Source organism: Pseudogymnoascus verrucosus (genome assembly GCF_001662655.1).
Source record: "Pseudogymnoascus verrucosus strain UAMH 10579 unplaced genomic scaffold scaffold_36, whole genome shotgun sequence".
NCBI classification, from domain to species: Eukaryota; Fungi; Ascomycota; class Leotiomycetes; order Thelebolales; family Thelebolaceae; genus Pseudogymnoascus; species Pseudogymnoascus verrucosus.
Window position 1 is genome coordinate 185,764 of NW_017263687.1, and position 23,212 is coordinate 208,975.

Consider the following 23,212-nt stretch of genomic DNA (forward strand, 5'->3'; position numbering starts at 1 on the left):
AATCATCCCCTCCGCCATCCCCCTCATCCCCCTTCCCACCCCCTCCATTCCCCCCTCCCCACCCTCCACCTCCACATCCCTCGCCTTCTCATACAACCTTCTTAAGACCGTAATCCCACTAAGCGTAATATGCAACAACGCCTCATCATCCGCACTCCTCCCCGCCGCCGCCGCGCCCTGCTGCCCACCCCTCGCACCCGGCGGCGGCGGCACGCTCGACGGCGGCTCCGTCGATAGGACCGTGATCAACCTCAACAGGCTCTGCGCGAACCCATCTTCAGACGTGAGCCAGGACCGCGCGATGGGGACTTCGGGGCCGGGAACAAGGCCGGAGATGATCTCCGCTGCGAGCATGCCTTGCATCAAGTGGGGTTTCCGCGCGTCGACGACGGCCATCATGCCCGCGCGTCCCGAATCGTGTTTATGTCCCGGGATGGGCGAGATAGCCAGGGCGAAGGATTTCGTCAGGAGCTCGTACGGCGGAGACGACGTGACGTCCGACGCGAAGATCTTCTTATAGAACGTGCGATTCGGCTCGTCCCTCGCGAGGAGCTTGGCCCAGCTATCGACTGCGGGGGCGAGGTAGCGGTGGATGGCCGGGTCGTAGGGGGAGAAGATGACTTTATCCGATCCCGGGTTGACGGGGGGCGGGCAGGGGGAGAAGGCGAGGAGGAAGTGGAGGAGGCAGAGGGCTTGCTCTTTGCCGGGGATCTCGACGGCTTGGGCGAGGTTGGAGAAGAAGATTATGAGGTCCTTCATCAGGTCGAGCGTGTTGGAGTGGGTGCGGAGGAGCATGTTGCGCGTGCCGAGGTAGCGGACCACGGTGCAGAGGAAGGTGATGACGGGTTTATCGGCGAGGAGGGGGTGGTTGGTCTCGTAGAAGGAGAGGTTGCGCAGGATGGTCGTGATGCAGATTAGGCGCTCCACGGAACGGTCTAGTTCGTACTCCACGGTTCCGAAGAGAGGGACGTCTTGTAATCCTTCTCGCTCGAGTCGGCAGCCGCGAGCAACGTCTTCGTATGAGCTGATTAGCATTACATCAGACACCTCCGCGGCATTCTCTGCGAGCAACTCGACTTGTTCCTCAGCACAGTCGACAATACTCTCAACAAGATCTCCACAAGCCCTCAGATCAAGCTGAACCCTCGGCTCCACCGAGACAGTCACCAGCGTATCCAGAGCCAAACGCACTTCCGAGTGAATCCCAGATTGTAGACTCATCGTCAGTGCATGAATATCAATAACTCCCAATTCAGGAACACTAGGCACATTCGGCCTCAGATTAACCAGATCAATGCACAGATTCTCCAACGCCTCAGGATTTACACCTCCCCAAGTAGTCAGCGGGCGCGTCCTCGGCTCATATGCTGACGATTTCGGCTTCTTCTCTTCGATTTGGATCTCGTGAGTAGACTGAAGTGTCATGCTGCCAGGTTTGCTCAGTGGCGTTGGAGACGATACCGCGAAGGGCGCGCCATTTTGCATCGGCGTGCCCTCGTTACTCCGCGACATTGCCCGCGCGTGTGCTTGTGCATTTTGCTGCGCTTGGTTTGGCATCTGCGGTGTCGAGAAGCCATTTACAGCTACCTGCTGTCCCTGTTGAGGCATCTGTTTAACGGGTGTCTGGAGGGCCTGTTGCTGCATTCCAATAGGCGGTGACTGTTGACCCATATGTTGCTGCTGAGCCTGTCGGTTCATAAACTGCTGTTGCTGCTGTTGTTGCTGCTGCTGCTGCTGAGCCATCTGACTCTGCATGCTAAGCTGCTTCGTCGGCGACATTTGAGGATGGCCAGCCATATTCGCATTCTGCTGCATCATAGCCTTCTGGCGCTGCTGGGAGGCAAACGCGTCTTCAAACATCATAAGATTCCTCTCGTAATGTCCCTTGATCTGCGCTGGCGCGCTTGGCATCTGGATCGGGTTGAACTGTAGAGTTTGGGCTACCTGTGGCCACAAACCTTGCTGGTGAACCTTTCTGTATCCTCCATACTTTGTGACAGCCATGTATAGCATGACAAGATTGATAGTCCTATCACCAACAATCGGGTTTACGTCGAGAGGTTGTCCCTTCGATTGCATGAACTGCGAAAGATTCCGCATAAACTGCTCAGGATTATTCGGTCGAGGCACAGCCGACTGTTGAGGCCGCATCCCTTGAGGAAACTGGCCATTAGGGCCGCCAGGCATCTGTGGCTTCACCATCGCGTTCGGATTCTGCGGCATACCCTGCATCCGCGCCGCCTGTTGTTGCGCATTCATCAGACCTCGCGAATTGAGCTGCTGCTGCAATTGCATCTGATAAATCATTTTATTCTGTTGGTCCATCTGCGCCTGAGCCTGCTGTGGTTGTTGAGGCTGCTGTTGATACATTTGAGGAGGTTGCATCTGTGGCTGTTGATGCATCTGCTGCATTTGGGGTGTTTGCATCGCCCCTTGCTGTTGTGGAGGAGGCGCGTTCCGCCCCTGCGGCGGCGTGAACGGCTGATTATACCCTGGGCCAAAGCCAGGATTTTGCGCGTATTGCGCCTGTGCCTGGGGAGTTTCGACGCGATTCGTGTGATCCGAGTGTGATGGCGAAGGCGCAAACTGCTGCACGGCAGGGGAGAAGGGGTGAGGAGACGCGGTGGACACCCTCTGTGGGACAGCGCCAGGTCGGAGCTGATTGCCCATCACGGGCGATGGGCTCGCATCGGCTGAGCCGTTGTGTTGGAGATGTGCATAGGGCGTTGGCTGAGGCGCATGCTGTGTCGCCTCCCTAGGATTTCCGTTAAAGCCAGGATAGCTTTGTTGTGGCGTTTGCGACCGCGACGCGGGCAGCATCCCGGGAGCCTGACGCGGCGACGTGCCCAGGCTGTCTTCCCTCGGTCGCGGTCGCTTTGATGGTACTACAGGGTTCGTTTGATAGACGGGGCTGTTGAATGAAGGGGACGCATTTCGCATGCCGCCATTCTGCATGCGCTGGATCTGTTGATTCTGGAACTGCGATGGGTCGACGAAGTTGCCAGTGGGAGTGCCCATGAACGCGCTGGGGTCGAGCATGTTCGCGCCCATATTGGGGTCGTTGAGGTGGTTGAAGGCCGCGCCATTGTGATTGTGGACGGCAGCGGCGTCGTTCATCCAGGAGCTCATATTCGTGACGCCGGATGGCTACCCATCTGCGAGAGAGCACGCTGTCAGCAATTGATCGCAAGACATAGGCATGAGTCCATTGAGCCTATGCGAAACCAAAAATAGATGGGAACGGTTGTTGTGGTTGGTGTCGCGATGAAAGTAACGCGACGCGGTAGTGTTGAGTGTCAGAGGCTTGGGGGCTCTCTCAGCAGGATTGGCCGCCGCGAATATTTGGCAGCAAAACGGCAACCACGACTGGAATAGAAAGACTCCAAGGGCCAAATGTCACGAGACAAAATGGAAAACGATGGGTATGGAACGATGGAAAAAGGGAATGATGGAGGGTCTTACCTAAGGCAGGCGCGTGTTGTTCGGTGGTTTACAGTGGACTTGAGCTTCCAGGTTGTTCTGTTCCTCCGGCGGTCGATTGCGAAGGTGCGACTAGTTACAGAGTAGCCCCGCTTACCCGGATTGGGGATGGTGTGAGAAATAGGCGAAATTTTGAGAAATTGAATGGGGGGAAGGGGGACGAGAGAGATCAGAGCCAGAGATTAAGTAAGGCTGGTACCCGTGACTGTGACCTTTTTCTAGAAAACACCACAGGATTAGCCATCTCAGTAAATCAATAAAAGCAGCAAATAATAAACAAATAAACACACACAGCAAACTGTAAAGAATAAAAATAGACATGGGTATTTTCCAGAATGCGATTAATCTAAATTCGGACAGGTAAAAGAAAAAAGGTGGGTGCGACCGACAAGGCGGGATGGTGGAAGCTTGTTCATGGTTCAGGTCGGGGGGAACGGGCGGCAATTCGTCTGTCTGTTGTGATGACCACGCCACGCTGCTTCAGGCTCCACGGCTGCTTCCATGTGGCATCGGTGAGAGGAGGGACGGACGGGTCGATTGGGGCCGAAGATGTGTGGACGACGATGGATGTGTGGGGTAGAGTAGTAGGTAGTAAGGTGGTAAGAGGTGTAATAAGACTCCAAAAAAGACTGGGGGATTGACGAAGACACTTTCCAAAGTGGGGTAGGAAGGACACGACGATCGATCCAGGCAGGCTGAGGAATGGAAGTAAAGAAAAAGAAGATCTCGTACCTTTGGATGTGTGGAATGACAATTACTGTATTAGGCTGGTAGACAGGCAGGTGTATGTATGTACCTTCCGCACTCCTTCTCGTAGACGTTCTATTTGATGCGCGGTAGGGAAGGGTAGCAGTAGTAGGGTCTTGGTTGGGACTCTTAGCAGCAAATCCTAAATAAAAGAACCACCGCTCTTTGATTCAAATATGACGTTGGTAGCCGGTCGTTGGACCCTGGAACGACCAACGGGGATAGGATGGGGATGGGAATGATCGAATGAGAGGGGGAGGAAGGTGTGCGGGGACGATAAAGACGGCGACGGGGATGAGCGTCAGTTCAACCCGGATGAGGGGTGTGCGTGTGTAGGAGGCGGTGGTGGGATAGCTGTGGGCTGTGGGAGGTTGAGTGACAGGTTTGGAGACGGGGGAAGGTGTCAACCTGGTAAGGCAAGGTAAGGCCTTGAGGCGTCGTGCGTCTGTGTGTGAGTGTGTGGATGCGTGAGTGTGCGTGGATGTGCGTGGGTTCTGTGTTGTGCTGTGCTGTGCCACGAGAAAGAAGGCGGTGGGTGGTGGTAAGGCAGGCACGGGTAACGGGTAATAGTATCCCAGGTAATCCCAGAGAGACTGGATGCAGATTGGAGATTGCAGGTTGCAGATTGGCCTTTCCCACGGTCCAGAAGGGTCCAGTACGTACACACACACAAGCTTGGTTGTCAGTCAGTCGTACCTTTTTCTTCGGATATGCACCGGTAGTAACAGTAGTAACGCAATAACGCAGTAGTAACGATAATAGTAGCGGCAGTAAGTGGTAGTAGCGTGTGTGGGACGTGGAGAATCAAATCGTGTGTGCGTGGTCATCCGTGGTGGCCGTTTCGTTGGCGTCCGTCGTTTCCGTCTCCCGGGATCCCCAGAGATCAGTCAGTCAGTCAGTCACTTTCCCTTCCGAGTAGCAAAAATCGGAAAAAGCCGTGGGTACTTGTGTGTGTGTGCTGAACTGGCCGAACGGGCTTCTCCTAGAGTAAGTATGACTTGCCTGGTTCTCTTGGCTCTTTCGGAACAAAGAAAAGACTGCCCATTGCGAGATAAATTCTGTCATGTCAGCTGTCCCCTCTGATTGGTCCGAAAACCGCTCTCAACTTCTCAGATGCGCGGATCGGGGTTAGTGGGGATTGATTGAGAGATGAGAGATGGATGGGTTGGTTGTTAATGGTTGGATGCTATCGATCCCCTTCGAGAGAGAGAGAGAGAGGGAGATACACGCACACACAGATCGTGGTTATCTCTCTCTCGAGTCTCGAGTCGCTTTCTCGCCCACACACTCACTCACCTGAGACCTCTGTTCAAGAGGGAAATCAACCAAGCCCTATCATGAGTATCCCACTCTCAAGCCCCAGACTCGGCCCGTGATTTCCTCACTTTGATTTCCTAGAATTGCGAGCCGTGATCTCGCCGTTAGTCCCCTGTATCTTTGTTAATCGATGAGAAATAATACTCCCGTTGCACCCCCTGCACACTGTCGTCGGACAAGGCACCCCACCACATCGGGTTCGACGGCACCGCATCATCGAGGTTGGTTTTCGGGAAAGAGAATGTTCAACCGAGAGAGTGATGACAGATTCATCCCCTTTTTCAGAGAGTTGATGAAATGTTCAATCCCTCGAAAAATGAGTTGTCTGCGCATTTGGCCAGTTCATCGAAAGGTAGGTTGGCAATCTCATTTCTCGTAGTCGAACCATACATAGCTCCACCACCACCACTCACAGGCGCGAAGACGACAACAACCAACACCACGATCGATAACCACACAACCAACAAAAAATAAATGAAGGAGCAACAGATCCAAGAGCGGGGGATGCGTCCCTTATGTATCCCCCTCCTCCCCCCCGTGTACTCACATCTCCCAACCCGCCTCACCCGCCTCACCACTGCCTTACCTACCTACCTGCACCTTATGTGTCTATACGTATACATGGAGCTAGTGGCCGATCCGGTCATCGCTCGTTCAAGGGACCCCGAGTGAGTGCACGAATCGTGTGTGGCATACTTGGAGAGGGTATGAGTGGTAGGGTTTTGATCGGGCTGGGTGTCTATAGATACTTATGTGGAGGGGGAGGTGTGAGGAGGGCAAGGAAGAAGAAATGGCTCAATTCTGTGCATTGTGTGCAGATGGAGAGTTACTCATAGTGGTAATAACTTGGGGAATAAATACTCGTGCGTCTACTCCATCTAGCCTGGCCCCAAACCAACACGCCACTCAGTCAAGTAACTTCCTGTCGAAGGAAGCCTGTGCTCAGATGCACATGCATGGTACTTCACCTTTCCTCCGTAGTGCTCCATCGAGGTGCTGGTGGAGTCTTATCCCCATCGCTCCCTCTCTCCCTCTCGCTCACTCAGTCAGTGCCAAGAACAAGATACTCCCGCAGGAAACCCCCATGTCATGTCCCATGTGCCACAGTAGTGGATGGGTGGGAGGGGAGATGAGAGAGAGGGCGCTACTTGGGTGCGGCAGCACTGGAGCACACACACATCGACGACCACCAGTCTACACACTTTACACAAATTTCTTCATTTGTAAAATACTATATATATATAATAAATCCCCTTATATGACGAGTCAACATTTATTTCCCCAAGTATAATAATATAATTAGATAAAACAGCAAACGCGTAATTACGAAACTAACAATCCATCTGCTCCCCCCCCTCTCAGTCAGCCTAATTCACCGATGCAAGTCCCTCCCCCCAGCCCAGCCATTTTTAAAGTTGTGGGCCGCCCACCCACACTTTACCCCTGTCCGCGACTACGGCCGTGCATCCACACCTCTCGTCCATCACAACAACTGTCTGTGTGGCCACTTACAAAAACTACAACTCGTAGGAACGCGCTACTATGGCGAAGAGGAAAACAATAGATGGCGAGCTGGGGGAGGAGAGGGTTACGAGGAGGTCGACTAGGGGTAGGACGGTGAAGGAGGAGGTGGTTGACGAGGAGATGATTGTGGAGAAGGTGAAGGCTAAGGATACGGTAAAGACGAAGGGAATGGCGGTTAAGAAGAGCCCAATCAAGGATGAGGAGAGTGAGAGTAAGGAGGAAGTAAAGGTACGGATTATTTTGATTTTATCTCGTCGTTTGTTTTTTGTTGATGTCAGATTATATTCTCACGCGCTCGATTAATGAGGTGTGGTTTATTATTTTGATTTTATATTCTTCGATTTAAATGAAGTCACGAGTATTTATTTGCACCCCCCTCCCCTTCCCCCCAACTTCAACAACCACCAACCAATCCCAACAAGACACACCACATACCCCAAGCCGATACTAATCCTCGCTATAGAAAACCGAGACTCTACCAGCAAAAACAAATGGAACCGCTCCCTCAGCACCAGGAGAAAGACAACACTGGCTCCTAAAAGCCGAGCCCGAATCCCGCCTCGAAAAGGGGCATGATGTTAAGTTCTCAATTGATGATTTGGCTGCGAAGAGTGTGCCGGAGCCTTGGGATGGTATGTCCCCCCTTCCCCCTCCTCTCCCCTCCCGTCCCCTTCGTTGTTCATGTCTCTAACAGGAATATAGGAATCCGCTCATACGCTGGTACGCACCCCCCCCCACCCCTCTTATTTGTAGAGGAGAAGGGAATGATGACGAGAAGAAGAGTGACTAACCGTGCCAAACAGCGCGAAACAACCTCCGCGCGATGAAAAAGGGAGATCTAGCATTCTTCTATCACTCCTCCTGCAAAACCCCAGCCATCGTCGGGGTCATGGAGATTGTACAAGAACACTCCCCCGACTGTACGTTTCTCCCCCTTCCTCCTCCACCTTCTTCCCTCTCTCCCATTCCATCCCTCCAACTCCACAAACCCAACACCATACTAACCTCAACCCCTCCACAGTAACAGCACAAGACCCAAAAGCCGCCTACTACGACCCAAAGGACACGGATCCGTCGAACCCCCGCTGGAGCGTGGTGCATGTGGAGTTCCGGGAGAAATTCAGCAACCCGCTCACCCTACGCGAGTTGAAGGATATGCAGGGGAGTTGGAAGGAGATTAGTGAGATGCAGTTGTTGAAACAGAGTCGGTTGAGTGTTACGGGTGTTACGGGGGGGGAGTGGGAGTTTTTGATGTCGGTTATCAAGAAGCGGGAGAAGGGGGATGTGAAGGAGGAGATGTAATGGAGGTGTATGTTGTATAGATAATAAGTTTTTATTACCTCTCACAGTTGTCGAACAAAGAAGATACACTGTAACTCTTTCTCGTTGTGTGAGTTCCTAAGATCCATCCTTAGGAAATAAGAGATTCAAAGAGTTCTAAGAAAAGGAAGTGCACTGTTACAGTAAACCAGGAATTAAAACACTAATGCGTTCGTAGCTTGCATTAACCCCTCACACTCAAAGAACACATTCCCAATCACCAATCCGTTTCCTTCCTCCACCAACCCCTCACACTCAAAGAACCCATTCCCAATCACCAAACAACGCATTTTTCATTGAGTTCCATTCTCCTATACTTTGGAAACGAGAGAGACCTAGAGAGATACGTGAGAAGAAGGAGTACTGTTACGGTAAACTAGGAATCAAAACACTGATGTGTTTGTCACTTCCGCCAACGCCTCACACTCAAAGAATCCGTGACAATCACCAAACAAAGCATATACACTGTTTTCATTGAGTTCCATTCTCCTATACTTCTCGGATCCTCAAAGTCCCCATCCTAGATGCCTTCCCATTCATGTGTGTTCCTAAGGTGTATTATTTGAAAACAGTAAGCCAGGAATTAAAACACTGATGTGTTTGTCACTTCCGCCAACCCCTCACGCTCAAAGAACCCGTGGCAATCACCAAACAACGCATATACACTGTTTTCATTGAGTTCCATTCTCCTATACTTCTCAAAGACTCAAAGTTGATATCCCTACCCCGAAACCCCATCATCCCCATCTCCATGCCTAGTTACTCATCATACCCATGTCCACACCCAGTTCCTGATCATCCATCCATAATATACAAGTCCCCCCCCAAACACCGACTGCGAAGGTCGCTAGAAGACAAAATCACGTGCCCCAGCCTCTCACCCCTTACTCACAATCCATAAACTCCTCCCCACCTCCCTCCCCATCCTCCCCATCCTCCCCCCCATCCACCCTTCCCCACCCCTCTCCCTCTCCCTCCCCCCACCCCTCCAACAACATCAACACCCCCTCCGCCCACGCCGCCCTCTCCGTCTCCCTCCCCGCCATCTCCCTAACCCTCTCCAGCTCCCCCGCCCTCCTCTCCCCCTCCCCCTCCAACTCCCTAATCTTCCTCTTCAACTTCTCATTCTCCACCCACAGCGCCTCGGTGACCATCTCTTGGGCGTCTGCTTCATCGCTCATCTCGCGAATACGCTGCTCGTGTTCCGCGATACGGTTTTGCAGTTCGTGACGACGAAGACGGCGGTGCGCGGGTTGGCGGGCGCGGTGGAGGGTCGGGGAGTCCGGGGCGTGGGTGCGCATGTCTGGGGTGGTGATGACGATTCGGGGGATGGGGCGGGCAGCGGGTGTGGTGGCGGCGAAGGGGGAGGGGTGCGCGTGGTAGGTTGGGTGGGGGGTGTTGAAATCGGTGGTTGCGAGGGTGCGGGATCGGGTGCGGGATTGGTTCGCGATTGCTGCGGTTTGGTTGGATGTGGTGGTGGCGAAGGCGGAGGAGGAGGTGGTGCCGGTGGTGAAGGTGAAGGAGGTGGTGGTGTTTGCGAATCCATTTTGGAACCCCCCGATCTGGGAGGAGTGGCCGCCAATTTGACCCTGATGACCTGCTGCTGCTGCGGCTTGGACCCCGAATTGCTGCCCCGTGGTTGCGGCTGGGAATGCGGCTTGAGCTTGATGCCCCGCTGCGGCTTGACCCTGCTGAGGCCCCGCGTTTGCGGCTTGAGGTGCGGCTTGACCCCGAATCTCCCCCGCGGTTGCGGCTGGGGAGGGACCCGCTTGCGTACGCCAATCCGGGGTAGTGGCGAGGATGTTGGCGACGGCGTCACTGTGCGGCGTCTGCGTGGCGGCGGCGTCGGTGCCGTTAGGTTGGCAAGGGGGGCAGGATGTATCGTCAGATGGTTCGTCCATGGTGAATGATTGATTGATTGGATTTTTGAGTTTTGGGTTCTTTGAAGATTTGGGTTTGAGGAATTGATTGATTGTTTGGATTTGAAGAATTGGCTTTGAAGAACAGATTGTTTGGGTTTAAAGACCAATCCCTGAAGCCAAAGATCAGAAGATACGATCGTTTGGCTTTGAGGATTGGCTTTGAAGATCTGCCTTTTGTTGCTGGAGTTTGGGATTTTTTTGGGGGGTTGAGGAGTGTGGATGAAAGGGGGTGTTTTGTTTGTGAATAGCTTCTTTGTGCGAAGCAGAGCGAAGCGGCGTGTTAGGGCGCAACCACGCCGAGACCCAAACCCTCGAGGGTGTCAACCAGGTCGCGCCTGGTTCACCCTTGAGGAGAGGTAGCGAGCAGTTCCCTCACAGCTCGAGGGGATCAGCTGTGTGAAGGAGAGTCAAAATGGGTGAATACGTTGATATTCTCGCCATTGCGGCTCTAAGACTGACCAGCGCGGTTCTGAGAACCCCCATCCATTTCCATCTACCCCTTCATATCCAGGCCTCCTCTCACTCCACACATCTCTCTACCCCTTCATCTTATCCGGCACCTCCTCCCACTGCACAGCCGCCCACTCCTCCAGATACCCAACCTCACCAGCCTCCACACCGCGGGCCTGACAATCCCGTTCACACACACCCACAATCACAGTCCCCCACTCCATACCCTCCAGACTCACCTCCTCGCTCTCCAGCTCCGTGATAGCATGGGGAGTTAACTGCACCTCAAAGCACCTCCCCGCACCACAATTCGCACACCTCGGCATCTTGCCCCCTCCCACCGTCACCTTCGCATTACTACTCCCACTTCCACCGCCAAGCAGCTTCCCAACCGCATCGCTCTTGGTATACAGCAGCGGGCTCCCCTTGAACTCGTATCGGATCACTTGTTCGGGGTTCTGGCTGAGCCGGTCTGCGAATTTCTGGAACGTGGTGTCGATACTGCTTTCATACACGTCTTTGTCCTCTTTTCCGCCCGAGGAGCCGGATGGGCCTTCGACTTCCATTTCTAGCATCTCGTGCTTTTGGATCGGTTCAGGCTCGTCTTTGTCCAGCGTCTCGTAGTCGGCGTCGGCGAGGTAGAAGAGCGGGTATGGTGCTGGCAGTTCTGCATCGACAGGCCAGGGTTCCGCGGGGGTAGGAGGGGAGGGGGCAGGAGCGTTGAGGGAGAGTGCTGCAGCGAATGTTTGGGGGAGATCAGCATCAGGCTTCTGTGGTGGTTTCGCCGCCAGTTCCGACGTGGCGAATGGATTCGCAGCAGCAGCAGCAGGTGCAGCAGTCGAAAAAGGGTTTGCCCCCCCAACACCTCCTGGGCTAGAAAAGGGGTTCCCCCCAAACGCACCACCACCCGTCGATTTCGACCCAAACAAACTATCCCCAAACATCGTATTTGACACCACCTTCCCCTGCCCCGCTGCTGGTTTTGGTGCCGGCTTCACCTCCTCCTTCTTCTGGACCTCCTTCGCCGCCGCGGCTTCGCTGACGCGGAGACTCCGCAGGACGCGGATGCTGCCTTCCTTCCTCCGGCAGGTTTTGCGGCGGCAGGTGAGGACGTAGAGACGGCGCTCGTGGCCGGGGAAGTCTTTGGGGAGGTCGCCGTTTAGTTGGAGGAGGAGGATGAGCATGTCGGAGCAGATTTTGCAGCGGGCGAGGGAGGCGGAGGGAGGGGTGGTGGGGGAGAGCCAGGTCTGCGGGGTAGATGTTAGAGGGGTTCGATGGTGGGAGGGTGGCATGTGTGATTTTTGCGGTGGAAGGGGAACTTACAGGTCGTCCTCCGATATAGCTGTTCACATCATCTGATTCCGAGGCTTCTTTCGAAGCGTACCCCAGGAGCACGTTGGTCTCGGTATAATCCTGTTCCCCTCCATCAGAGGAGTCGCTGTCGTAGTTTCCCATCCTTGCAAAAAGACTGTAATAAGTAGCAAGTACTGCCCCAAAGCTTGCTTCTCTTTTACTGGTTGCCGCCTCAAGATTTTACAGCGGTTGGGGGGCGTCAAGAAATGCAGCGACGCTTTTGGGTAATATAATTCCTAATCCGGGGTTCGACGAGGCTGAGAGGAAATTTATTGCTATTATGGTAGACAACGAAGTGGGATGCCCGGCGTTACTTTGTTCCGTCGCCCCATGTTACTTTCCTATCCGCAGGAAGCGCATCCCAATGTTATTTTCATCAACCTCTTACGCTACTTTTTTAGGATTCTTCTTGGCAAAATAGCGGCCAGAGATGCAGAATACCAAAAACACCCATCAGATCTCAGCTCCGCGAAGTTATTGTTGGCATCAAACATTAAAAAGCGAAGTTTTCCCATCAAGCAACCTGCCTGGAAAGCCTTGCCGTCGGTTCATTGTCTTGGCTACGTCAATATGGCTGTGTGAGGCGCTCTTGGCATATGTTGTCACACTGTAAGAAAACGTGATGATCGGAGAGACACTGGAGCGCGTTTACAGAAGCGGCGACGATGTTCATAATCGTTGTCACATTGTGATTTTTAATGATTGTCCCACTGCCTCCTTGGAAACTAACTGCCCGAATGCCCAACTCCCCCGCGTTATCCGAGCGCGAAACTCGGCTGCGTACCCGCGTGGATTGTGCTCAGCCTCGTCTGTCCAAATTTCATGATGTTGAAATAGTAAAGAGTGGAGATTAACATTGCCGCTTCGCTATGTGGGTAGACGTCGGCGGTGATCCCTCATGCAGTGACCCTGTACTGGTGCGTATGCCATATACTCCTTCCGTGTCCCTGGGTAAAGTTGGCTTCCTAGTCCGGCTCTTTATATGTTCTAGCATCAACGTAGTCAGGGTTACGATTAAAACTGGAGATTGGTCCCGAATATAGAAATCCACGGACCGAGTCAAGTCAGGGATAATTGTCCGGACTTCCTGGTTGTATACGCGTATATTTCTCCCCTTGACTTCCCTTTTGGTCTCCTTTTTTGTGCAGAATTCTCATAAAATTCATAAAAGACAAATATTTAGTCACTGGAGTACTGTTAGACCACTGGTGAACCCGTGCCAATCTCACATTCCACTGTGCATTCCAATGTTGCGGCCCATCCAAGACATCATTTACGGTTGTAGTCTGCATGTGGTTTGGTTGTCAGACAGGAACGTGGCTTGGCTCAACCACTACGACGTAGTGGCTAATAGTGGCTATAGTGGCTATAGTGGCGGGGTTCGTAGGAGTTGAATCAGAACAAACCCCCAAAACTTATTGCTATTTATACACATCATTGCAGTTTTGTAATTTCTCGCCCCTGTGAGATCCGTCATTGTTCTCCTCCACTTCATCGTGCATCCACGATCAACAGGGGCCTGGCAAGGACTGGTAACAACCAACAAGGCTGCGCCGGCTTTCTAGTGGCATACTGGTGGTATTGGTGTCACTTGTCTAAAAACTTTACAAACAGACCTCGGGCCGCAAAGCTTCAAGAAGTTCTTTTATTTCTTTAAAGACCTCCCCGCTAGAAATTTCTGGCTTCGCTTTTGATAGTTTTTATCCGATAAATGCAGAGCTCCTGTTTGTTGAGGCTTGTGCGCAAGATCCGCCAAGGATAGACCCTCCTACTGCGGGTACTTAATATAAAGTCAATAGATCAATAATCTAGACGAAGATGACGACTCCAAAGCAGGAAGACCGACCACAGCTCGGCGCCACATTCTATCCTGGAGGACTCGACGGTTTTGACATGCCTGAGTTGATATCGCCAGCTCCCCAGAGGTACGTCGCATCCTATGAGATTCGTGGATTCATTGCGTGTACGCGCGCAGTACAGCCACTGCCCCGCCGTCCGAAGGATCCCGCTTACTATGTTTACTTTGGCTGACTGAACGCTTCGTTTCTCCAGGGTAATGCCCGAGGTGCCTTCCAATATGCAAGAGGGACTCGCGCATCTCGAACTCGAGGCAAATCCGTCAACGGTGTCGCCGATCCATGAGCAGTATGGTGCCAGTCGCAATATAACATATCAACAAAGCAACGCCCCGCAAGGGTACGCGGCGAGTTATGAGCAGGCGGGCGCCCCTGGATACCAGAACAACCCCTCACAACCGACGATACGCAGGGACGGCGATATGCCGTTACCCTCCCCGTTCCCGGGGCTGCAGAACCCAGGGCCAAACGTGCCGCTGACGGACGATCAAATGGAAGAGGAGCTGGAACAATGCAGGGAGAAGGTAGTGGGCTCAAATGACCCGGAGAGGCAGTTGAGATGGGCACAGGATGCACTACACTGGTCCGACATTGCAATCCAGAGCCGGCGCCGAGCTGCTGTCGGTTCGACAAGCAGGCCTACTACACCAAATGTCGAGCGCCGGATCCGCGATGATGCCCTGAACATCACCAAGTTCCTCGCCGAGCAAGGCCACCCAAAGGCCGAGTTCTTGAGGGCAGGCTGGTACGAGTTTGGCAAATTCGGCTTTCCCGAAGATGCAAAGGAGTCGTTCGCAGGATACAAGAGAGCGGCAGAGAGGGGCTACGCGCGAGCTGAATATCGGATTGGAACTCGGTACGAGAGCAGCAAAGATATGCCGCGAGCCGTCAAGCACTACCAGAACGGAGTGGCACAGCACGATTCGGCTTCAAACTACCGTATGGGTATGATGGCATTACTTGGCCAGCATGGACAGCCGCAGAACTACGAGGTTGGAGTTAGGCAGGTGAAATATGCTGCGGATACAGCAGATGAGAACGCTCCGCAAGGTTCATATGTTTACGGAATGCTTCTCGCGAGGGAACTGCCGAACATCTCACTCCCCGACTTTGTTTTGGTATATGATTTGGAGCAAGCAAGACACTATGTTGAGCGAGCTGCGTTACTCGGGTTTTCGAAGGCACAGCTGAAGATGGGCTCGGCTTATGAGCTTTGTCTCTTGGGCTGCGAATTCAACCCAACTCTTTCACTGCATTACAACCGCCTGGCAGCAAGCCAAGGTGAGCCGGAAGCCGAGATGGCTATCAGCAAGTGGTTCCTCTGTGGTTTCGCAGGTGTTTTTGAGAAGAACGAAGAAATCGCCTTCACGTATGCGAAGCGCGCAGCCCAGCAAGAACTTCCTACTGCTGAATTCGCTCTTGGTTATTTCTACGAGGTTGGACTGCATGTACCGATGGATCTTGGTCGATCCCAAGAGTGGTATCAGAAAGCCGCAGATCACGGCAATGCGGATGCTGTAGCTAGAATCGACGCCCTTCGTCTGCACAGGACCTTATCCAGGAAAGACCACGAACAGATGGCCATCACACGCATCCGATCGCAATACGGCTCTCGCAAGGGCAAGAGGCCCGATCACCTGGCGCAGAAAATAGCCGCCCAACAAGCCCCAACGCTCCCAGTGATGAGCGAGGAGAGAGACGACTCGCCGCGCCCAGTCAGCGTTTACCCGCCCAGAAGCAGTTCCGTCCAGCCACAGCAGCCACCATTCCGCGTGATAACCCCCGTACCAGACTCCAACGCCCGACTCTCACAGCAACAGCAACCACCATTCCGCGTGGTAACCCCTGTGTCTGGCGATGTGAGACACGGGGGCTCTATGCCCAGCTCGCCACTACATAGCCATTACAGGTCAGGCTCGGGAGGTAGCATTGGCGGGACACCTAATACAGCGCCATACCCCGAGAACGACGTCGCGCACCCGATACAAGCAAACCCCAACCTGAGACCACTGTCAGGACCGCCAGCTGACCGACCCAATTCAGCTTTCGGAATCAAGCCTCTGCACCCTAACCATTCCTTTGGACCTGGTCAGGACCCAGCTCGTCGCCCTATGAGCGCCGTGGGAGATTTGCAATCCCAGCAACGACCACACCCAGCCCAGGGAGGCCGAGGCCAGCCAGTTGTTCCACACCAGCCGAAACGAGAGGGACCTACCAATAATGACTGGGAATCCCAATATCGACTCCCTTACAGCCAACCACAACAGCAGGGCGACGGAAGGGGTAAACTCCAGATGCAAGGGGCTCCGGTAAACAAACCTCACCCACAATTGCCACCGCAGCATGGTCAGCAGCCTCCTCAGCACCTACAGCCTCGCAACGATTATTCGCAGCAGAATAGGCCAAATACAGCTACGAATGAGAGGACCTACTCCGCTCAGGCGCCGCTGAAGCCGCATGCTCCTGGAGGCCAGAGCGGAGATAGGCCTGTGTCCTCGGCTGGTGGCAACGGGCAAGGTGTATACCCATCGAGATATTCCTCGATTCCGCCTGGAGCTGGGGGACCGGCTGTGACGATATCACCTGCTCCGACGCCGCCAATTGCGAAGCCACAGCCGCCGCCGAAGAAGGGACCGCAGACTTTTGAGGAGATGGGGGTTCCTGCTGCTTCCAAGGATAGTGAATGCGTAAGTTTCAACTCTGTCTTCCCTCGTTATGTTGAGATTGTATTTTCTAACATCTGCGTAGTTGGTTATGTGAAACAACCAACCATAAAAAAAGGACGAATGATGATGATTTACGAAACAACAGTCCATTTTGAAGACTTTGTTTTTATCTGGGAACAATAGAAGGGTATATGCATACATTGGAGACAGATTTTGTTCAGAGGTTTATTCTGTATAAAGTATAATGTTCTTTCTTGGCCCTTTATTTTTGTTTATTTGGGCATTGATTTGATACCTACCTCCTTTCTACGGTGGTTTTTGGCATTGAGAGAGGGTCGTTTTACATAGTTTTTTTGGTCGTAGTATGGGGGTGGTAAATATAGGATTGTTGTGTAGGTTTAGCTCTCGCCTCGTCTCGCCTGGGGGGTGAAGTTATATGGTCTTTGTTTGCCAGATTTGTTCATCACAAATTCAGTCCACTTCCATCTATCTAGCCTTTTATCCCACAATCTACTTCCAACCCATCCCATAACTATACCAACCATCTCCATCTCTATCCCATCACCCCCAACCCTCATCCCATCCCATCCCCAACAACCACAATGCCCCCCCGCAAACCCCCCACCACCACCTCCAGCACCACCACAAAACCCACCCCCACCGACACCCAAGCCAGCACCCTAATCCACACCTACCTCACCACTCAGAACCGGCCCTACTCCGCCACCGAAATCAGCAGTAACCTCCATAATGCCGTCACGAAGGCGCGGACGGATAAGTTGCTCAGGGAGATGTTTGAGAGGGGGGAGATTGCGGGGAGGGCGAGCGGGAAACAGTGGGTTTTTTGGGGGGTGCAGGTATGTGTGCTTTGTTTGTTTGTTTGGGGTTATTAGGAGGGGAGGGGTGGGGAGGGGGGAGGGATGGAGGGGGAGGGATGGAGGGGGAGGGGGGTTTGGGGTTTGGAGGAGGGGTAGTGGGGAGAACTGGGGAACTGAGGTCTAGGAGAGGACTAATAGAGGGGTTAGGATCCAAATGCCACCAGCACACCCGCCGAGCTCGCCGCAGTAGACGCCCAAATCGCAGCCCTTCGAGACAAGATCCCAACCCTCAAATCCGAACTCAAATCCGCCTCCAACACCCTCTCCATCCTCCGCTCTGCACCCACGACCTCCAGCCTCCGCGACGCCGTCCAGACACTGGAAACTGATAAACAGGACAAAGAAGAACGTCTCCGCGTCTTGAGAGCAGGGAGTACCAAACCCGTGAACGTAGAGGAGAGGGAGAAGGTGGAGGGGGAGTGGAGGAGGTGGAAGAGAACGAGGGATAATAGGAAGAGGGCGTATAAGGAGTTGGAGGCGATGTTGTTGGATTCGGGGGTTATTGGGAAGGAGGCGCTTTGGGTACGTACTTCTCCCCCCCCCCTAATAAAAATAAATAGAACTGGAGGAGGTGACGTCTTTGGTGTGGCTGATGGAAGACGCGGCGGTGGAGTAATCAAGGCAGCGAGGCGTTGTGGTGATGGGTTACGAATACTGATGGTGTGTGTGATATTAGGATATGCTCGGTATCGACGGCCCCGCATGATCACCGCCACGCACTGCTGACTAGAATCTGTCCGCACGCGCTGGCTGGGAGACTATCGATTCGATCTCGATATCTACGAATAAAACAAATTTTTGATGCGGGGAGAGAGCAGAGAGAAGAGAGAAGACCGTGCTTTAGGACGCGGGGATTTATTGGGCTTATTCTTAGCTTTGCGCCACGCTCGCTCATCTGCCATGCGAGGTTATCAATCTTGCAGTATCGCGAACGAGGCTGGACGGGGAGGTGGGTGCGTGGGCGGTGCTTGATTGGCTGGGTGGGTGAAAGGCGGGGGAGGGGGGTTCGTGGGGATACGAGGAAGGGAGCAGGCTGGGGATTTTTGGGTTTGGGACGCCCTGATGGGGACAGAGGTTGGCTGGTGGCTTTATTGGAAGAGTTGCAGGTTGCGGTGAAACAGATGTTTTATCACAGGAAGGGGGATAGGTGTTGAGTACCTGGGCTGCATGGAGGAGTGGACGAGTATTGGGCGTATAGACGCGGGTTGCAGGAGCTATGGGTATGATGAGGGTGCTTGATTACTTGGAGCTATGGCGGACATATATGATGGCTATATCATGACTTTTCAACATGAGAGTTGCTTATAAACGGGATCAAAAAGAGAGGTTCTACAAACACAGATTGCTGGTATCACTTCCCAACTCGACTAGATCAAAGGGACATGTGACTTGCATGTGAGAGCTCCTGTCTCAGCACACCCAGTGGAGAAGGCTGTTCTTGTGAACAAGAACAAATACGATGGTGCCAAAACCCCCCCAACCCTCACACTCCCAAACAGGACTCAAGGGAGGGGAACACCACCGCACGGCAGTCTGCGGCTGGTAGAGTGGCACGAGTTTAAAGCCCTGATTGGGCGTCCAGGGCCCAAGTCGGCGGATGACCCGAACGGCTCCCATCCCAGCCGGCGTCGATTCTAAATATTTCCCAAGGCGTCCCTCCATCTCGTCTCCCTCGTCATATGTCCCGTCATCCCTTGGGTGGCTACGCGGAGTCGCCGACTGATGGATTCACACGGCATCACTTTCTGCGCATTGAAATGAGGATGTTGAGGAACCGCGGATTATGGATGGATGTCCCAGACTCTCGCAACCATCAGCGCTTGGTGGGCCTTGATGCGTGGGTGGCTGCATATGCAGTGTCTCTACGACGACCTATCACGTTTCGAACGCCGGCTTGAGGTCGGGGAGGAGCTAACGGGATGGAGGGCTAAGTGCTGGAGCTGTGCGTGCCGTGCTGAGACATTGCAGGCGAGGGTTGCCAAGGGTTGATATGGCGGGCTAATGAGTGCTATTACCAAGAGATAGATACTAAGGGGGAAAGGGAATGCAGCTCCACGGAGTTTGATAGACCGGCGAGAGGAGAGGGAGGTAGGACTTGGGGTATGTTTTCTCGTAACCTTGGGGGTGTATTGTATAGCAACTAGCAACCCCCACGACAGGTGTTTTGTTTGGTACACCCTGGCACGCGCACGACATATGTAAGATACCATATGTAGGATATGTAAGATATGTAGAGTAGAAGTAGAGTATGTATGTAGCTTGCCTGAGAACCGACCTGTGTGCCCTTGACTCGCCCAATATATGCGGAGAAAGCTATCCTTGACGATTTTCCCCTGTAGAGTAGGGATGCGTCCATCTTTTGCAACAGTAGAATAGAGAATAGAGTTAGACCATGGGCTATGATAACAATGATGGCTATGCTAAAGTCAAAATTAGCGTGGCTGGTGAGCATGGGAGCATGGTCAAACGGCGGGAAGTCGGGGGGATTCCCACCACTTACCCATTACCCATTACTACTACTATACTACTAACTTCTATGTATATGTATATGTATACTACTACGACGACTACGGTATATCGCGGATCGCGGTATATCGCTTCTTAAATCGCTTATATGCAACCCCTCCATTCGAATATCCATCCGCCCTTGCTGCAATCTTCCTTTCCTATTGCACCTTCTCTTCCCCTCCCTTCACTGATATATTATATTATATTACTCACCCATTGCGCTGTGGGTTTCCTCGTTCTCTGTCACTGTCATGTGAAGGCGGAATATACCCCTCGATCGTTATATTTGTTGAGTTGATATACACACGACTCGAGTGTTACAGTGCAGGAAGCAGCTAGCTATCTTCACCTGCTGCTGCAGATAGATATATGTGCTGCTCCCTCGCCGCCTCAACCGTCTCAACGGGATCATACGGTCATACTCATACGGCGATTATCCTTTTGAACCCCGAAGAAAAAGAACCCTACATTGTAACTCGATCACTGGATCACTGAACCACTCGAACCGGAGCATCAATAACCAGGGGACCAGCTACCAGCCTCCCTCCCGTTCCACGATAAGCTAACGGCCCGGGAACCAAAGCGGTCAGAATTTATTGCCAAATCACACAGGCGGCACGACAGGCAGTGAAGTTCCGTGCACTAATCCCAGCCGAACCTCACTCCATCATCTCAAGTCACCTTTGGTAACGGAACAGTACGACACACAACGCACCACAAACCTCCCCAAACGACCCCCAAAACACTCCTCGAGTCGGGCCCCCAACTTTCCACGACTCGATTTTCTCCCCGCGACAATCCCGACAAATCTCCACTCTGTCCTCTTTCCAACAACCCGCCCCTTCGCAATCGGAGCTCACGAGACTCGCAGTCTCGTCCGTGCGACGACCCCACCAATTCCGACGCAGAATACCCACAGAAAACTCACGATGCTCAGCAACAGCAACGGCGCTGCTGCTGCACCGCACGCCCGGAATGGCAGCGTGAGCGGCGGTGGCCCTTCGGCCGAGATTCCTGCATACAGACATATGAGCTCGGGGAGCCTCAACATCCCGAATGGACTTGGGCAGCCGAATGGGAGCGGTCAGGCGCAGGCTGCTGGAGCCATGGCGCCGGGAGGCAGGTTTGAAGGACCGCGGAGCCCGCCGGGAAAACAGAGTAGGTTGCCTTTGGACCCCTGGGGAAAAGTGGCGTGGTGTGCTAATGCGGTTCTGTAGACACATCGCATGTGCCTTGCAAGTTCTTCCGCCAAGGCGCGTGCCAGGCGGGGAAGGCGTGTCCATTCAGTCACGACCTCTCGAGCACTACTGATAACGTGTGCAAGTACTTTGCAAAGGTTAGTGACGAGAGTATGTTTTTGGCGACTCGTTTTCTGACGTTTTCTAGGGCAATTGTAAGTTTGGGCCGAAATGTGCCAACATCCATGTACTACCGAACGGGCAACGAGTAAACTACCACAAGGGAGGGCCGATTGGAATTGGCGGATTAAACCTCGGTGGACGTGTGCACCCGGACCAGTACCACAGTCAGAGCTCGGCTTTGACTAACTCTCTATACCGCGCGAATATGGGAGCGCAACAGCCGTTTGGCGCGCCTTACTCGCCCTTTGCGAACCAAGACGAGGGCTTTCCCCGCGGCGGCATGGATATTGGTGTGCCAACGATTGACACGAGTTATGCGTCGCATCCTGGGTCTGCGTACGGCTCGCCTCGAGACGACGACTTGCAGAGTCGGTTCGGACTTGGGTTGTCGCCAGTCCCGGCAAAGGGATTGAGCGTCTTAGACGCCCCACTACCTGCGTCCTTTGATAGCAATGGAGTCTCGTGGATCGCGAGACATGGACCGGTGGCAGCATCTGTCCCTTCGAAGTTTGGTCTTGAGTCACCACCACCGTCGCTAGGATTCGCAAAGGACGGAAGGACATCTGAAGCCCTCAAAAACCTATACAGCTCCGCGTTCGGCGATGACACGCGCGATAGCTTTAATGGAGCTGCCTCCCCTCCAGCTCCTCTCGCGGACGAATACTTCGGAAAGCGCCTCATGCATTCCCAGCGATTCGCAAGGCAGAAGATTATGTCAGCCAGTCTGCCAAAGGCGGGGTTGGCAATCGACAAGGACTGGGACAACGATTTCACCTTCGAAGAAGATTATCTACCAGACAACCTCAAGGAGCTTCTAACTCCACAAGAGAAGGCGCGTCGAGGATCCAGAAACGCCGAAGAGGAGAGTAGGCCCATCTACAGCGGCAACGGCACACCAGACGCATCAAGCAAGTTCGGATCCCCATCAAACGCGAGCCCTTCACGCTGGGGCCCGCTATTCCAGCGCCAACAGCGCGAAGAGGAAGAAAAAGCCTCCCGAGCCTCAGTCTTCGGCCATGTCGGCTCACCACTCCGCAACTCAACTATGACATCCGCTTCCATCCCCGCCGTTAGCCGCTCAGCTGCCGCTGCCTCCGGCGACGCCTCCCCATACGTGGCATCCCCACCCCGCCAATCCTCAATGTCCATCATCTCCCAACAACTCCAGCGCACACGTCTCGGCCGCACTGAATCCGCCGGCGCTGAGACCAGTCTCCTCCCAGCGGTGCAGCGCGTGACTAGCAACCCGATAGGTGCACCCACGCGACCTGAGCGTGCTGCTAGCGGCGCGAGCATTGGCGCCAGTTTGGCGGCGGGAAGAGTCAATATGCCGATTGATGAGGAGCAGGGCGACTTTGTGTTCAGCATGGAGGAGGAGGAAGATAAGGAGCGCGAGAGCACCAAGAGGAGTAGCGGTGGTGGGTGGAACTACCCCGTTGGTGCTAAGAGCCTGCATGCTGCGAATGGGGGGCGCAATGGGACGACGAGCGGGGGCGGGATGGAGGGGATGTTTGGGGTGACGAGGTGATTGGGGGGTGGTGGTGGCATTGTTTCAAAATGGGAAAGGGTGGGGGTGGTTGAAAAGGAGTACAAAGCATGAAACTATAACTAACATCAAACTTATGTTTGTGGATGCATCAAGCGACGTGTTGGGGATGAATCTGGTACTGGGATTATGGCGATCTAGGGTGTTTTTTTTTTATCTGGCATGGCTCCTTTTTTTTGTTTTAATGTATTATATTTATATAGGGTCGCAAGTGGTTGGTTGGGCTGGCAATATATATATCCGAATATGCGGACAGGGGCAAATGGTCATGATATATATATCTT

At 53.5% G+C, this 23,212-nt stretch overlaps 7 protein-coding genes across 7 annotated transcripts; 4 read left to right on the forward strand and 3 right to left on the reverse strand.

The window, feature by feature from the left end:
* Positions 1-2: 2 nt before the first annotated feature.
* On the reverse strand, positions 3-6,062 carry VE01_06210 (uncharacterized protein; the record flags this gene model as incomplete). Its single annotated transcript, XM_018275663.2, has 4 exons — positions 4,213-6,062; positions 3,463-3,698; positions 95-3,155; positions 3-9 (listed from the first exon to the last, which is right to left on the reverse strand). The coding sequence occupies exons 3-4, from the start codon at positions 3,127-3,129 to the stop codon at positions 3-5; spliced, it is 3,042 nt and encodes a 1,013-aa protein (XP_018128478.1). The 5' UTR covers positions 3,130-3,155; positions 3,463-3,698; positions 4,213-6,062.
* Positions 6,063-7,012: 950 nt separating this feature from the next.
* On the forward strand, positions 7,013-8,435 carry VE01_06211 (uncharacterized protein). The gene is made up of 5 exons (XM_018275664.2): positions 7,013-7,296; positions 7,532-7,700; positions 7,771-7,788; positions 7,872-7,988; positions 8,090-8,435. The coding sequence occupies exons 1-5, from the start codon at positions 7,087-7,089 to the stop codon at positions 8,368-8,370; spliced, it is 795 nt and encodes a 264-aa protein (XP_018128383.1). The 5' UTR covers positions 7,013-7,086; the 3' UTR covers positions 8,371-8,435.
* Positions 8,436-9,005: 570 nt separating this feature from the next.
* Positions 9,006-10,289, reverse strand: VE01_06212 (uncharacterized protein; the record flags this gene model as incomplete). The annotated part of the gene is made up of 1 exon (XM_018275665.2): positions 9,006-10,289. The coding sequence occupies one exon, from the start codon at positions 10,287-10,289 to the stop codon at positions 9,273-9,275; it is 1,017 nt and encodes a 338-aa protein (XP_018128476.1). The 3' UTR covers positions 9,006-9,272.
* Positions 10,141-13,073, reverse strand: VE01_06213 (uncharacterized protein). Its single transcript, XM_018275666.2, has 2 exons — positions 12,084-13,073; positions 10,141-12,007 (listed from the first exon to the last, which is right to left on the reverse strand). Exons 1-2 carry the CDS (start codon positions 12,213-12,215, stop codon positions 10,847-10,849), a joined length of 1,293 nt encoding a protein of 430 aa, XP_018128477.1. The 5' UTR covers positions 12,216-13,073; the 3' UTR covers positions 10,141-10,846.
* A 236-nt stretch (positions 13,074-13,309) lies between these two features.
* Positions 13,310-17,142, forward strand: VE01_06214 (uncharacterized protein). The gene is made up of 3 exons (XM_018275667.2): positions 13,310-14,038; positions 14,166-16,656; positions 16,718-17,142. The coding sequence occupies exons 1-3, from the start codon at positions 13,932-13,934 to the stop codon at positions 16,727-16,729; spliced, it is 2,610 nt and encodes an 869-aa protein (XP_018128481.1). The 5' UTR covers positions 13,310-13,931; the 3' UTR covers positions 16,730-17,142.
* Positions 17,143-17,237: 95 nt separating this feature from the next.
* On the forward strand, positions 17,238-19,782 carry VE01_06215 (uncharacterized protein; the record flags this gene model as incomplete). The annotated part of the gene is made up of 3 exons (XM_018275668.2): positions 17,238-17,492; positions 17,661-18,035; positions 18,190-19,782. The coding sequence occupies 3 exons, from the start codon at positions 17,238-17,240 to the stop codon at positions 18,217-18,219; spliced, it is 660 nt and encodes a 219-aa protein (XP_018128482.1). The 3' UTR covers positions 18,220-19,782.
* A 244-nt stretch (positions 19,783-20,026) lies between these two features.
* Positions 20,027-22,910, forward strand: VE01_06216 (uncharacterized protein; the record flags this gene model as incomplete). The annotated part of the gene is made up of 3 exons (XM_018275669.2): positions 20,027-21,179; positions 21,239-21,357; positions 21,408-22,910. The coding sequence occupies exons 1-3, from the start codon at positions 20,951-20,953 to the stop codon at positions 22,908-22,910; spliced, it is 1,851 nt and encodes a 616-aa protein (XP_018128479.1). The 5' UTR covers positions 20,027-20,950.
* Between the last annotated feature and the right edge of the window lie 302 nt (positions 22,911-23,212).